The sequence below is a fragment of the Corvus kubaryi genome, unplaced genomic scaffold, assembly GCF_017639235.1.
Source record: "Corvus kubaryi isolate FWS band 111438036 unplaced genomic scaffold, C.kubaryi_AGA036_p1.0 37334, whole genome shotgun sequence".
Taxonomy (NCBI): Eukaryota; Metazoa; Chordata; class Aves; order Passeriformes; family Corvidae; genus Corvus; species Corvus kubaryi.
In genome coordinates this window covers 9,898,207-9,913,820 of record NW_024581108.1, presented here as the reverse complement: position 1 = coordinate 9,913,820, position 15,614 = coordinate 9,898,207, and the positions used below count along the sequence as shown (strand labels likewise).

Here is a 15,614-nt window from a genome sequence, read left to right as displayed (position 1 = left end):
TGAACACTGAATAGCTTTCTAATAGTAGTACAATTTGATAACACTTTTAAATCAGTGAGTTTTAATTAAAGCTGGTGTTAAGAGGTAAGCTGCCTTGTTAGGCAAGCATTCTCCTCAGCAGCAAAACAGAATTATGGTTGTGATCAATTAAAAAAGCTTTTATTTTTTGCACTGGCACTTCCTTTTAGAGTAGATTTTTACACATCTAGAATGATTGGGATTTGCTCCAAGTAATGGCTCTTCTCAGCCAAGAGCAGCATTCATGTCCTCAGCTGCAGCCGCAGACACACTCAGGCACACCCGGTATTGCTGAAAGTCTGTCTGTAACGAAGCTGTTGCAAAATGTTAGCATCACGTACTATTAAACAATCAAAGTTACTAATGTTGGATGGATGCCTTCAAGGAGGTCAAACCCAGAGAAAGTCCCACAAGGCTTGAGGGCTTGAAACAACATAATTTTCCATGCTGAAGATGAAATGAAGCCAAATTGTAACACATTTAATTGTTCAGCCTTGTCTCTTCCAAAGCTGGTCATCTTTTCCACAGTGAGGACATCTCATATTTAAGCAAGCCATCTGTCCACTGTCCGCTTTTCCCACTGTCTCATTTTGACTGGCTGTATATCCACTTGGCCTCTTCTCCAAAGACCCATGCTGTACACAAGCTGGACACATAAGAGGCTTCCCCTTGCAACCACAGAAAGAACTTTGACAAACAAACATACTGAGTAGAATCACTTCAGTGCTTGAAGAAACGACACTATAAACTATGTACTTGAACTCCACAGATCTTTCCTTTCTCTGTCATAAGTTATTGCAACATACTGTTTTCAAAATCCCCAGTTAGGCCAAAATGTGGGACAGCAACAATCCCCTTAAACGGCAATGCATGTTCCTAACCTACAAGAACCCCATTAACACTGACAACTGTTCTTAAAAGGTTTTTGCCATCAGCACTGATGGTTAACTATAAACAGATTAGACAACTGTCAGGAACGACCGAGGTGAGGTTTATTCCAATAATCCAGGAAGGATGGACAGACTCAGTGATGTATTATGAACCTTACTGGGATTTTGTGAGATATATTTTTTATAAAGTCAAATAATTGGGTCTTAATTCCAGATTATAGGTCTTGGAAGCAGCATGGAGCTGAGCTGGTACACCCTTTCAGCCCAACTCCAGAGAGACTCTAGCAGCCTCAGCTCCACCAACACAACCCTGCACCTGGGGAAATAAATCCAGCTTCTTGACAGAGCCAATAGTTCATCATGCTGGCAGAGCTACCCTGCTTCCACTCCCAAAGGCTTTCATATCAACCCTCCCCTTTATAATATATGTGCACCATGCAATTTTTACAAAATAAGTAAGTAAATAACTTAATTCACATTACTACTGCAGTTCTTAAATTATTTTAAGGGTGAACATAGGTGCAAGAAAACATTCTAATGGGAACAGCATTGTTTCTCACATCATATATGATGCAATTATGATCACAATAGTTTTATTGAAAACCTAGACATAAACAAACTTTAGGTGACCTACATTTTTTCAGCATGAAAAAGTATTTTTGATCAACAGTTCTAAATATGCACGATCAGTTACACTGAATGCATGATTTACATAATACCACCTACCTGCAGCTGCAAAGCACAAAACGATCAAAGCAAACACTGAAGTCACACAACTTGACGACATTTTTGTAAATGCTGTGTCTTCTCAAATCAAGTTCCTTTGTAGCTCTTCATGTAGATTTACTTTCTTTGAAATTTGTGGTGTGCTTTGAAATCAGATCTTCTGGACTTTTAATTGCCTACAGAAAGAAGTAAAAGTAAATATTAATACAAATACAACTTACAGAAATGTTACTAGGTATTTAAATTATCTCTCTTTTAAGAAGAAAAACAGAACTTTCTCAAAGGACTACTAGAGGAATGCATTTTATATTGCCAGATACCCTAGGTACCAGTGGCCTAGTACTCTTCCCCCTGTATTTCAGTACTTCTTTGCAGATGTTGCTCCCTTATATTATATATTGTGCAAGTTAGGATCTACTTGGAAGTGAGATCCCAGAGTCCTTTCTGTCAGCTAATACCAAAGTCCCACTTGAAGCCTGCCAGTGGTACTCACACCCTCAGACATGTTTATTTTAAGTAATCAGACTTTCTCTGGGGCATATAAACATTTTTTGCTTCGTTATCTGCTACTACCTTTATTATAGCATGGAGAAGTGTTTCACATGTGCTCTAGCTGGTTTACAGGTAACTCGATTTAATTCATCATTTCTCAGTATGACAAACTTTGAAAACTTTTCAATGCCACTTGACACTAAATATAAACATAAAACTGGTCAGAATCTTTATTTTAAGAGATTTCAAGAGATGATATACCAGGTCAGTTAAACAACTCTAGTGTGCTATACTAACAAACGACAATACAGCTGATGCCTGCAAGCCTTACAAACATTGAAAATTCTGACCCCAGAATGCATGCTGCAGATTTTGGAGGGGAAATGCTTAACCAGATCCACAGTATCCTCTTCCACCTTTTTTTTTAAATCTATTCTCAGTCATTTAGATGTCTAGAATCAGATTACACACCAAGAAGGTAAAGAACCAGAATGTCAGTATTGTGTTCAGTCAAATAAAAAATTGTATCTACTTTACTTCATTACCAGCCTTTGGGAGCAGATGACAGATGGTGCCTTGGCAACCACTAACACTCACCATAAAGCAATGCAAGCAATTACAAACCCCCATTATGGGGCTAAGTGATAGCAAAATGCTGAGTCAGGACCAAAAAATCTAAAACTGTGGCAACATGAATACCATTTAAAAGGTTCTTGCTGACATTAAAATGGAATTAAGCACAAGGACAAAAGGCCAGATTCTGCTATACAGTGTGTGCCATGCTGGGCACCAGCAAAAGTCTGCTCAACAAAAAACCTGCACCTAGACCAGCACTCCTTGGGCTACGAGGAAAACACGAGAAACTCCTCTGCAGCATTTCTCCACGGGTTATTTGGCAGGGACGACACTTCTTTGTGTGCAGGGAGCTGCATCCACACACCTGAAAGGGCTGTCAGTGCCCAAGGCCAGAACTCCAGCCTCCAAGAGATTCTTCACTTGGCACCCAACTCCTGGAACCTCCAACCGGTCTTGGCAGCTCCCCAGATTCCACCTGGGAGGTGGGAGGAAAGCCCAGGAGCAGCTCTGCAGGCTGCTGGGAGCACCCAGACACACTTCTGCAGGACAGCAGTGTATGGGGCGAGCAAGGAGCTGACCATCTGTCACAACATGGGGTTCATGCAGGTCACTTTCAAGCTCAGTGTCCCACGTAAGATGCACTTTTGGCAAAATGGCAAGACGTGACAAATACTGAGCATCATTTGGGAAGTCAAATATAAACTGGAATAATTTGCTGCTATTTCTCTAGATGAAAAGAAACCTAATGCTACCTGGTGATAGTATTCGGTTGCAAATTCAAATTTTAAATGCTGCCATAAAGAAAAATTATCAAATAGAGCAAATAATGAGGTTTCTCATCAGTGTTATCTACAGGAGACCATCATAATGTTCTGCAAGATGTCATGTGTGCAAATAGGCAATGAAGAAGCATTCTGAACCCCAAGTTACTGGTGTGCAATCATGTCACCACCAACATTAACAAACAGAAGAGAAACCAGAAAAAGAACAACTACAGCACATACACTAATATATCAAATAGGAAACACAAGACTTGACTTTGATCACTGTCCCATCAGCACAAACCTCTCATTCTTTAGTGACATTTTTATAAGGCACCAAGTTGGATAGAAATAGGGAACACAGGGAAACAACTGGAGAGAAAGCAATGCTGTTTAGAATCCTATTCTGACCTGAGCATCTAAGTATGTTAAAATGTCAAGTTTCAATTCAACTTTGATGAAAGTCTTTTTGAAAAAGACAATTTAAAAGGCAGAGAGAACACATACATATTTCTGTCTGTATGAGTAATTTGATTCCTACCACAACCCACTGACCAATACATTTCCATGGTATAACTAAGAGCTGCCAGTATATGACTGAAAAGCCCTAAACTTCTACCCTGATTCTGCCAGTTCATGAAGGGTGAATAATGAAGACTTAAATGAAAATTTGGAAGGGCTTTCTGAAGAGTGAGCTCCCTTGCTTGAAGACATGCATTCACAAACTTAAAAAGGAAGGCAAATAGCAAACAACATGAAGAGGTGACAAACTGACAGTCAGCTTCATGAATTTAGGATGAATGATACCCAAACTGTCAGGTTCGCAGCTGCAATTTAAGCCAGAAGACAAAACTGCTACTAATAACTCATTTAAGAATAAACCTACTAAGCAGGCAATTTGTCAGTATTTTGCAAAACCTGATCATCCTCACTTATGACAGGAGTCAGCTACAAAGCTGCTATTAAGTGACCATCTGACAGTAGCAAACAGAAACAAACCAACAACAATAAAAAAAAGAACATGAGAAAATTAAGATGTGGTGCAAAATCTGCCAGATTTTGCTTCAGTCTAAGGCCTGCTGTCACTAAAAAAACATGTGAAAGCTGCAAACTAGGAAAAGTAGAGCCACTCCACAATATAGGAAGACATTTCCTTTGAAATAAGAGAAGAAAGCTGTGCAAAGGGATAAGGAACATAAACTATTTATCCAAGAAGTAAACACAACTGCTAGTCAACTTGAGATTCAAAAGAAATTTCCAAGAGAATCATCTTTTCCTTTGGGGTATATCTGGGTGGCTATTTTTGTAAATGAGGTCACAAAAGGGCATATTAAAAGTATAACCAAAAAATCCCCATGTGGAAGAGAAAGAAGAAGACATGAGAGCTTTGTGTTTACTAAATATGTTTTCATGCCAATGCTTTATACTATGACAAGCTGCAAGGAAGGCTGGCAAAAGAGGGCACCTGAATCAAAACCATTGAAGAGCACAGGATCATTTTCAGTGAAATTTGCTGTTGTAAAGGCCACTAGTCCTGCTAAAAGTGAGTGTCTAGAATGCACAAAGACCCTGTTTCATTGAGGGGAAAAAAAAAAAAAAAAATATATATATATATATATATATGCAGATCCAATCAGGAAGGAGTGCCACTGGGAACATCAGGAAGAATCTTACTACTACTACATTCTATTATTACTTTATTATTTTTAAATTTTTTATTATTTTTTTATTATTTTTTATTATTTTTTTACTTTTTTTTTTTTATTATTTTATTAGTTTTGAAAGAAGACTGGAAGAATGGAAGGGGAGAAAACACATTTTGAAGCACATAAGAACAAGGAGAGGAGAAAGCATAAGGTTTTAATTTGGTTTCAGCTAGGAGCCTCTGATGCCCATGAGAATTTTGATACACAAGGCTTAGCTAGAACCCAGTGAAAAGCATGGTGCTTTTGAAAGATACCAAAGTGCGCTGACTGGAAGGACAGATCTCATTGCTATGCTAAGCTAGAGGACAACAAATGCTCCTTAATTCAGTGGTATTTAAAGCAATCTATATTCATTAGAGCCAGCAGCAGACAAAATACAAATCACTTGAGTGCACTACTGTTTTCTCTCTGCCTTTCACTAACAGAAATAGTTTTTTTTGGAAAAATCTGCTACTCATCTTCCTCAGAATTTCAGTCTTTAGATTTTTTAAAGCTATCCTTTGAACTAAAAAGTCACCTCTAATACTACAACAAGATGGAAGAACTCACAGGTTACAAGCATGATGCTTACTCTTAAAAAAACACCTTTCCCTAAGGATTTTCCAGTCCTTACTGACAGGCACTCCCAGACCATAAAGCTCTGTGGCCTATGGATGACTTGTTACTAAAAAATCACATGCTGCGCTGTTCTGCCACTAGCAGAAATGTATCCACCCCCACACCAGCCTAATGCTCTCCCGAAAGGGCATGGGACTCTGCTCTAAAGTGCTTGAGGAACTATAAATGAAAATGAACAAGTGTACACCCAGGGATTAAGCTTCAGGACATTTGAGCACCTTTCTGTTCAGTCTGATTCTGTCCTTCTACCCAAGTACCTATTATGTACTGGGTCTTCTTGAAATCAGCAGTCTCCTTAGCTTCGACTTTTGCAAACTTTTTTTCTCTTGGTAAATTTATTTTTGCTTACTTTTTCAAAGCTTCGCTGCCCAGTCCAACCTGGTGGACTGAGCGACAGATTCTGGGGTGTTTCTGTTTCCTATTAAAGGCTTCTCTAGAATAGGAATTTGCCACATTTCTTGCTGAATTGGAAACTTACTGTTTTATTCACCCCTTTTATTTCTGTTGCCTTAAGCCCCTTCCCCAACAGCCACCATTAACAGCGCCATTAATCAGCGCCTACCTTTCCCATACAAGTTCTTCCCTGCCTTAACTCTGTCCTTCTTCTTGTCTAAACTTTTCCTTTACTGCCTGAAGAATAACTTCCACTTCCTCTCCTCCTTATCAACATGGACTCTGGTAATCCCCTCCTCTTTCCATGTGTAGTGCCAGAGGTTGCACAGCTCTCTACAACACTGCTAACAAACACTTCTTTACCAAAGCAAGCCAAAAATCCTCCTTCTCTAAGTCACATCACAAGTCCCAACAAAGTGAATGGGGATACTTGAGCAAAGCCAGCAGGATCTGCCCCTTTGTGTTGTTTTGCCATAGCAACATGAACCCAAGTTTCTAGGCCATCCAAGGCAGCCTTCACAGCCAAAGCTTTTTCACTTTTTGTTTGCTTGTTTTACGCATGGCAACCATTTCACTGATTTAACCGGTTTTTCTCCCACTTGTCCAGGTTGCTTCCCTATGTGAATGCAATGAATGCATGCGTGCCATGTGTAAGTAAAAAAAAAGCAATCATTTGTAATCAAGTACACCCAATCTCAAGTAAAAAAAACCAACACAATAGTTAACTGTATGAGTAGTTCTATAAACTTAGGAATAGCACAGTTTTTGGAAGAGTTTATTTATAACCCTACTCCTATTAAATATGCATTTTTGAAGATATCTTTTTTTAATTAGCTGACATTTATCATGTCAATTCCGCACGATTTGCGGACATAGAGGTTGGAAAGCTGATTAATAAGATTAGAATTAATGTTCATGTGGAACTGAAAATTTGTATATATTTTTAAATGCCTATGTCCAAGGCATATACACGAAGTCCCACCATTCAGAACTCAAAATAGTAACTTATTCATAAACTATAACATAGATTTTGGTTTAGAAACAACAAAGTGGTTTCATTTTCAGGGAATATATGAATAGTAATAAAACTAAAAATCCTGACATATCAAAAGCCCAGGGAAAAAGTAACTCTGATGTCCTGCAGTTCACATGCTGCTGTGCTTGTAATGGGACATTTCAACAAGTCACAGTTAAAGGCTATGGGAACTGGAAAAGTGCCAAAGGAAGATGTTTTATGCCATTTAGCAATTGTGCCCCTCTATTCCATGTGATTTTTGTTTTAGTATTTTGTTTGTTTATTTTCTTATTAATGTATTACAATGTCGCCTGCCAAATTACAGGAAGAAAAATATACACAAATAATTCCACTAAAAATGTGAAACCATTCCACCTATTTAGTAATAGTATACTGAGGTAGATTTTGTTACCTGGTATGTATTTGGCCCACAGCTGGAATGAAGCCCCAGTTTGGATGAGAGTGTCTATTCTCAGCATCCTTTTATAACCCATTTTTCCTTCAGCTTCACAACTTTCTTTTTTTTTAATCACCTGATTTTATTGCTGTGAGTTTAGATGACACCAGACACTGGAAGTTTCAGCTGAAGAATCATAGCACAATATAGCACAAAAGTAAGAGATAGTTTACAGAAACAGGACAAGAATCATTCTGTTGCATGTTCCCAGGACTTCCCTTCCCCCAGACATGGGGAGGCATACAGCTGCATCTTCCTAGGCTGAGGGGCAAGGTTTTGCTTACCAAGTGTAAACAAGAGAATAGTCTCTTACAGGATCAGGATGTAGGAGGGTTTCAATAGGTGGAAGGGAAGGAAGTGCATTCGGGCATCTTTAAAGAGGAAGGAGTACACAAGACTTCCACAAGGAGTAGTCTGGAACAGATTGCTTTTTGACAACAGCAGAAATTCCTAGAGGTTACTGAACCTCTGCAGGAGGAAGCACAGATGGCACTGCGGACAGAGTTTAACAAGACCAACACCCTACACGTAATCTGAGTACCAAATCAGAATTTTTTTACTTTATCGTAGAGCCCTCAGGCACTTCCTACATCAGGACATTTCTAAAGGGAGTGGAGAAAACAAGATGCTGGGATGCTGTACAGCTCTAATACTGTAATGGCTCAAGCAATCTGCAATCTAGTACCAGCTTCAGCCATGTATTTTCTGTGCAACTCCGAGGTACTCTGTTCTTTCACAAGCAAAAAGAGTCATAACAGGACCTCACCTTGGCCACAGCAGCACCCCCTTAACAGCTGCCTACAAAGACAATAAAACTTCAGGCATTTTGCTTCCAACTTCTAACTAGAAGATGGATCTTACCAGGAAATACCAGCAGCACAATTATATACCATCTTCTTGATACACATTCAGGAAGCAGAAGGGAGAAAAAAAGCAGCGATTACTAGAAACACACATACATAAAAAACATGGCAACCCAAGAAATCTCAAATGTACATTTAAATAAAACTCAAATTCCCTATTAACCAGTAATATCTCACCACAACTAACAGGAACCAGGCTCACGTTTTTTAAATGGGACTTGCTGCTTCTGAAAAGTTTACCCTAAAACTAAAACAAAAGCACTAGAAATCTTCAGGAAGAGCAAGATCAACATAAATTGCATGAAAAAACATCTCTACAAACTTTTCTTCTCATAGTTAAATTTCTTTGGACTAATTACTTATGTCTTTTATTGTTTCTAATTGGAAACAGAATAGGTTTCCTGGCACTGAACTATCTTACTCTTCATAAACACAGCAGCAGCCAACAATTTTACACAAATTTAATTTATCTTAAGTTTTACTTGGCTGAGTTTCTAATTGCACACCTAAACTAAACAGATAACAGCTCTAATGTACCTATCAAGACAGATATAACCCTAGGGAAGGCATCTCTGTGGAATTGAAGCCATAGCAGGATGGAAAGTTACCAACAATTCAGCAAGGCTTCTTCCACTCAGGGTCAAAGATTTCAGCAAATTGCTGTCAATGAATGCTTGGAGCTGTTATTTTTTTCAAGACTGAACTGCAAAACCTTAGGACTGCATCTAGAAATATTCTACCTAGAACCTTCCTACCAGGAAAACAAATTAAGTCAGTGTCTGGTGGATTTAAAATCTTGAAATGACATCTACACCTTTAGAAAATTAGTTTTGAAACCATGACCTGTAAATACCTGAAACTGTCTAGGTTCATTGTGAGAAACCCACAAAGAATAATGATGAAAAGCAAGACTATAGCATTAAACATAAATTCACTGTATAAGGACGCAATCCTCTTTGGGAAGCGAAAAACGAACACAAAAAAGGTAGTTAGTAAATAAGTGAACAGGACTGAAAATCAGTGCTTCCCATTACAGGGGAATTGGATGAGGTGATACAAACCAGCCCTTCTCACTGCCATGGGCCATTAGATACTACAAGATGTAAATTAACAGGTTGAAATATTAATTACTGGTATTTTAAAGTTAACTGCATGCATAATCAAACCCACATTTTGGAAAAAAGCCAAACGAAACAGAACAACAAAAGAAGCATGTCTTTTGGTCTCTAGAATAAGGTAAACTCTAAGAGGCAGGTAGATTAATAGAGTATTTCTTCGGTTTGATAAACAAGAATGCAAGATAAACACATTTACCAAAAGTTAACTGTTAGCCACTAAACTTTCAGCTGCACATCTCATAGGAAACTTCTCCCACACAAATAGGGAAGTCCTTAAAGTGACACATAGTTAAAAGAATGAGTCAAGAAGAGTTTCCTTTTGTGTAGGGGTATCTGCCCTTTCCCTGACTGTCTGTCAAATAATAATAATAATGGTGTAATTCCATTTGTTGAGCAGAAAAACACATTCAGGTTGGAGCAAAATTTTTTCATACAAGTTTTTATTTATAAGCTCTTCACTGGGGATTTGTTTCAGTCAAGGTATGAATCACTAGAATGTTCCACTCAGAATGGAGATACACTCCCATAAAATCTTTACCATTCAGAATTTCCTTTGATCATTTTACGTTAAACATATAAATGACAGCTGTAAAAATCTTTGGGCAAAGGTATAGGGAGAGGGAAAACCACAACAAATTCCTGTAGTCATATAAATAATCTGTGCATCTTATCTGCCAGAAGGAAATTGCTACACCTCATCACTGGAATGAACCAAATCACCAGATCTACAAGTATTCAGAAACACTGGTCATGTTAAATGCTGGAGAGAGGAACTAATCTATCACAGAATACAAGCTGTACATACTGACTTGGTTCGTTAATGCAATAGCTTCACTACAAGAAAAGGCCCATCTTTTCAAATACTAAAACAGCTGCTTCGTAAAGTAAAATAGAATTTTGTTTCATTATCAAAAACAACGTATCACATGTGCAATAAAATACTACCATCGTTCTTAATAACATTGTGTCAAATGCAGCTACAGTGTAACAACTTACTTGTTAAATGTAAGACAAAAGAGGACATATCAGTCTTCAATCCACCTCCAGCTTCTTGGCAAAGAAATACATTAATTCAGCAGATTTATACTACACAGTAAACTCACTGGATACCTTGGGATTTTTTTATTGTCCCTGACTCACACAATATAACTCACTGATTTCCAACAGAAAATACCTGTGCTTACAAAGGAGAATCAGAGAATAAGTGAATTGCCATTATTCTTTAGAATCACTAACACCACCTTATGTATCACAGCACCTATTGCCTTCTATGCAGAAAAACAACCTCTACATAGTAGCTCTATAATTAACCTGTTTCAGACCCAAGACCTCTAGAGAAGCTGTTCTCCTGCAATCTAAACAGGTCTCTTGCAAGGTCACAACTGAAATTATTTAAAAGAGAGGCACTTTCCAGCTGACTCTCAAAACCTTACAACATCTTGCAACAGGAAAGAAAAAAAAGAAAAAAAATCTAAATTTGGCCAACTAGTGTACTGAAATTAGACAGGCTATTAAAGAGAAGTGCTAAATATAATGCAATTAAATTTGTTAATAATAAGCAGTTATAGCTCATTTTAAAGCACTATTCACAAGATGAAGATGAAATTATTATTTTCACATTTTCCTCAAAAACACCATTCATTTGATTATGCATACATCAGAAACTAGCAGACTTTCCTAGACATAATTATTTGTAAGCAGTACAAATCAACAGTTATTACACTTAAAATGCAATATATGAAATGCTCGCTGCTGAACTTGACAAATATGAGTACTTAGATAATCAAGGTCATAAAGTAAGTTCTTCTTTAAAAAAAAAATCTATTTTGTGACACTTGAAATAAAAATATGGAATATAAACTGAAGCTTTTAAGTCCCTCTTTCAGTGATTTTCAGAGAGGTGTAAATCTCTTTCATTTTGGCTACGACAGAGTTAATTGTTGCTGTAATAGCACAAGAAATGTTGCTCTATTGGATGACTGCCAGCACATAAAAATGCGAATCCACAGTTATGGATAAAGCAATTCCAATTGCACTACTTTTTGCTAGTACATTTTTATGGCAAAACATGCTTCTATTCATGAAGTGGCTAGAAACTAGCATGCCACTTTTAATCACCACAAATATTACTGCTATAGAAGTAATGCCTATTTATAACACACAAATATTTTGTGGAACTAGATCAAAAGCAATGTGATTGCAAAGACATTTGCAATCTGTATCCCAGAGAGTATTTTCTGAGATTCACATAAATGGCCCGAGACTTGGTATTTCATGTCTTAAATGTTAACAGAATATTACTGGAGGTATCAAAGAAAAGAACTGTAAGACAAAGTAGGCAAAGACTTACTGCTATTTTCAAATCACATTAAAACAGAAATTTCTCTTTGGCTTTACAAATTACACACTTCAGCATCTCAGAGAACGACCTGGAGAAAAAGTATGGGGATTCCATGAAAACAGCGGAAAAGGGAGATTGCCAATGGAATTGAACATACACCCTTTTGTACCTTCAGTAGCAGGCAACATCACGTAATGCTCTTCAAGAACAATGCATGGCCATTGAAAAACACATATACTTCATATACATTTATATGTATTTTATACCTCACCATGCAGTCAGTGCCATTCTAGAACCAGAGCCTGCATATCCTGCTTTAAACCTGATCTAGCACTGTTAATTTCATATGAACTTTACTGTCTCTACTTTCTCTAACACCTAATGCTAGTGGAATATACAATTGTTATCACTCACGAGCAGCAAATTGGCTACTCTGCAGCAAATGTTCCTTGGCACGTTTTTATATCACCATTAGTGAAAGGTGGCTTAACCCCAAGTAGAAGCAAGATTCTCACATTTACTGTGGGTAAGAGCCTGTTCCCCAGCTCTGACTGGGGAATAGCTGACACACTGCTAATTCACATTCTTCACTTTGCATTCAGCCATCTGTTTGTACATCCACACCTTCAGTATTTGCCATTTGGCTGCACCAGACTTCACAGACCAGAAAGCAATATGGACTGGTGCAAGCCATCCACATATCTTTCCTTGGCCATAGTCTTTTCATCCAGTACTGCTGGTACAAAGGACTTCATCATTATGCCAATACGAATCAAAAAGGAAAACCTTTATTGATCTGCACTGGAACTGTCAGTTGACCTCTACAATAATAAGCTAGTAAGTACTTCTTAAAATCTAAGAGAATTTCTAAAAATATTTTCTCTTATGGAGATCCTAAATACTAGAAATAGTTTCTTGTGAGAATACAACTGCTTTACAAGTCAACTTGAGCGCTCAAGATATCTTTATATCATAAATGTGATATAGTAAGAGCTCCACTGTGAAAATATTTTGTCTAGTTTAATATCTGAAACTTTGCAGGATTGCTCAAAATATCATTTCTTAGGTTTAATTCACTTCAAATATCTTCAAAGAGAAATTTCAGTCAAATAAACCTCTAATGTTTTTGCAAGTCAGTAATGGCTAATATGACAAAAATTCCATTCAGACGAATGGGAGACATGCCTGCTAGAGGAAATTTATAAACAAGAATTTTAAAATAATGTGTTTATTTCAATGTAAGTGGGTGTTCCAAGTAAATTGATATTCACATTCTAAAGAAATAGTATCAAAAGTATAAGCCCAAAGTTTTAATAAATTACAACTATGGTAGGAAGAGAGACTTTATAGACAGAAAGTTTTGTGTTCCCCCTGCTGGTTTAGCAATTGGCTTCAAAACAATGTTCCTGAGGCAGGCATCAAGATGCTGGGGTATGGAAAGATGTTTTGCATGGCAGGAACAAAAACTGAAGCTTACTTTTTAAAAGAATCCACATCCTTGGTGGATATCATTTACACACTTTGACTAGATGAGGCTCTGGACACACAAAATGTGCATCAAAATCAACAATGTAACAAGATCTCCCCAGGGACAAAAAGCGTGCCATGAGAGAAAAATTTGAAGCGTCACTTTAAGATTAAAAAGGCTGGACTGCAGCAAACAATTGGGGGAAGCAAGTTTCAGAGTAAAGGACTCTTCACTGAAGGAAGCCAATGACCTGCCCCCCCTCCAACACGCGTCCCTCCCTTCCTCCCCCAGCCGAGCACCAGCTGCAGCAGTTGGTGTCGGCCCAGGTCTGCACTCAAAGAGCAACTCCTCCTCAGCTGGAACTCAAGCCCTGTAAACTTTCATGGGTTAAACTGGAGCTCTTCAAAATGAATAAACATCTTCCATTAACATTTTACTAACAGTCTTGTTGGGAATACTTTGACAGGACAGCTGTGCAGTGCTAATTAAAACCCAGCTACCAACTCATGCTGTGCCTGGCATTCGTGGAAAAAAAGGATGGACTGTAAGGGAAATAAAGTAATCTTCATAAGTAGCAATAAACAAATAGATTTTGTCTTGGGAAGACATTTCATTTACACATGTAAAGTCTTTCACATATAAAACTACAATAGTATCAGTCCTCTGGGTCACCATGAGACAAACCTCATTGATGCACAATTGATAAGCGGGCAGCTCTCTCACTTCGGGTTTTCTTCCCAGTGGGGGTCTAACATCAGCTGCTTTGACCTCACCAAACAAAAAGTAGATAAAAGCTTAGATTGGTATAAATACAGACCCAACCAGAAAAACTTTTTCTTAGAACAAAATCATGGCACTTGATTGTCCAAGTGTCTCTCTAATAAGTTACAAACACTATCAGAAAGTCTCTGTAAAAAAATGAACTGTGCTGATGATCATACATTTGAGAATACTAAATTATAGCAAATCAATTTTAAAAGCAACAGCTTAACAGAACTAAGTAGCTTTACATCTGGTTACATCCACAGCAAGTGGGAAAGGCCTAACTGCACACGCACACTATGCCTGAAGGAAGTCCTTTTTTTTTTTTGAAAGGGACAAGAAGTATCACCTCCCGTGCTGTTTGACACCAATGACAATGACTTTGGAATTACAAGTGCACCTGAAACTGGGGAAAGCTCGTATTTTAAAAGTTACTTAATTCACATCTAGCTTTGAAGGCACATTCTTGTTATTGCTAGGAGAGATGTACTCAGAAGCCTGCAGTGACTTGACTCCAGTGCATCCCCTGCAAAATATGCAACAGTAACTCCCACATGTCAACAACTCCTCAGTGAAATAGCAATGAAGGGACATTACAACTGACCTTTATATTATTCTCACACTAAACTCACGCTCTGCTCGTACATTGCTGAGTTCTCACCTGACCTCATGAAGGGTACGAAGACACACACACGCACGCACAGCAGTGCGAGCATCTGCAAAGGGTTTCGCTCGGTGCCCGTAACTCGCCCAGCACGTACCAACCAGCCGGACACCGGGACTACGCTGGGACACCTGTAGCTCTCCCTCGCCAGACGCCCACCTCTCGGCTCACCCCTCAATTGCCACAGGGGGCCCGCAGCTCGCACGGTCCGAGGGGCGACCCCGCTCCCGGCGCTGCTCACGGCACGCGCGCGGACACTGACCGCCCCGGCAGCTCCCGCACCCGGCGGAGGCCCCCGGGACCCTCCCGCTCAGCCCGCGCACGGTGACACCTCGAGCGGCGCACACCCCGTGCCCGCCCCAGCGGACGGCGCATCCCTGCGGGGCGCCCGGCCCGGAACGCCGCTGTCGGGGCGGGGGTCGCGGCCGCCGCACCTACCTGGCGGCAGGTCTGTCCACGCCGCGTCCCGCGGGGCAGGCGCGCAGCAGCGCGGCTACGCCATGGGCACCGCCGGCCGGGCCGGGACGGGACGGGACAAGAACGCAGCCCTCACCAAGGTCGCCCAGCGCCGGCCACTGCTGCCCGGCCCGCGGTACGCGGAGGAGGCGGCGAGGAGGCGGAGGCGAAGGAGGCGCGTGTGCGGCCGCCCGGCCCCCGGCCCGGCAGTAACCCCGTGGCGCGCGGGGCGGGGCGGGGCGGGGCGGGGCGGGCGGGCGCGGGCGGTGCCGCCATTGGGCGCGGGGCGG

At 39.8% G+C, this 15,614-nt stretch overlaps 1 protein-coding gene across 3 annotated transcripts in view; it reads right to left on the bottom strand.

Moving 5' to 3' along the window:
* The window catches only part of TGFBR3 (transforming growth factor beta receptor 3), a 116,248-nt gene extending 100,739 nt beyond the window's left edge, over positions 1-15,509 (bottom strand). For 2 of the 3 annotated variants that reach the window (XM_042030234.1, XM_042030235.1), the window contains exons 1-2: positions 15,307-15,509; positions 1,635-1,810 (exon numbers count right to left, since the gene is read on the bottom strand). In XM_042030234.1, coding sequence (XP_041886168.1) covers positions 1,635-1,695 — 61 coding nt within the window. In that variant the 5' untranslated portion in view covers positions 1,696-1,810; positions 15,307-15,509. The remainder of the gene's footprint in view (positions 1-1,634; positions 1,811-15,306) is intronic. The other variant, XM_042030233.1, reaches the window with a different exon arrangement.
* Positions 15,510-15,614: the final 105 nt, after the last annotated feature.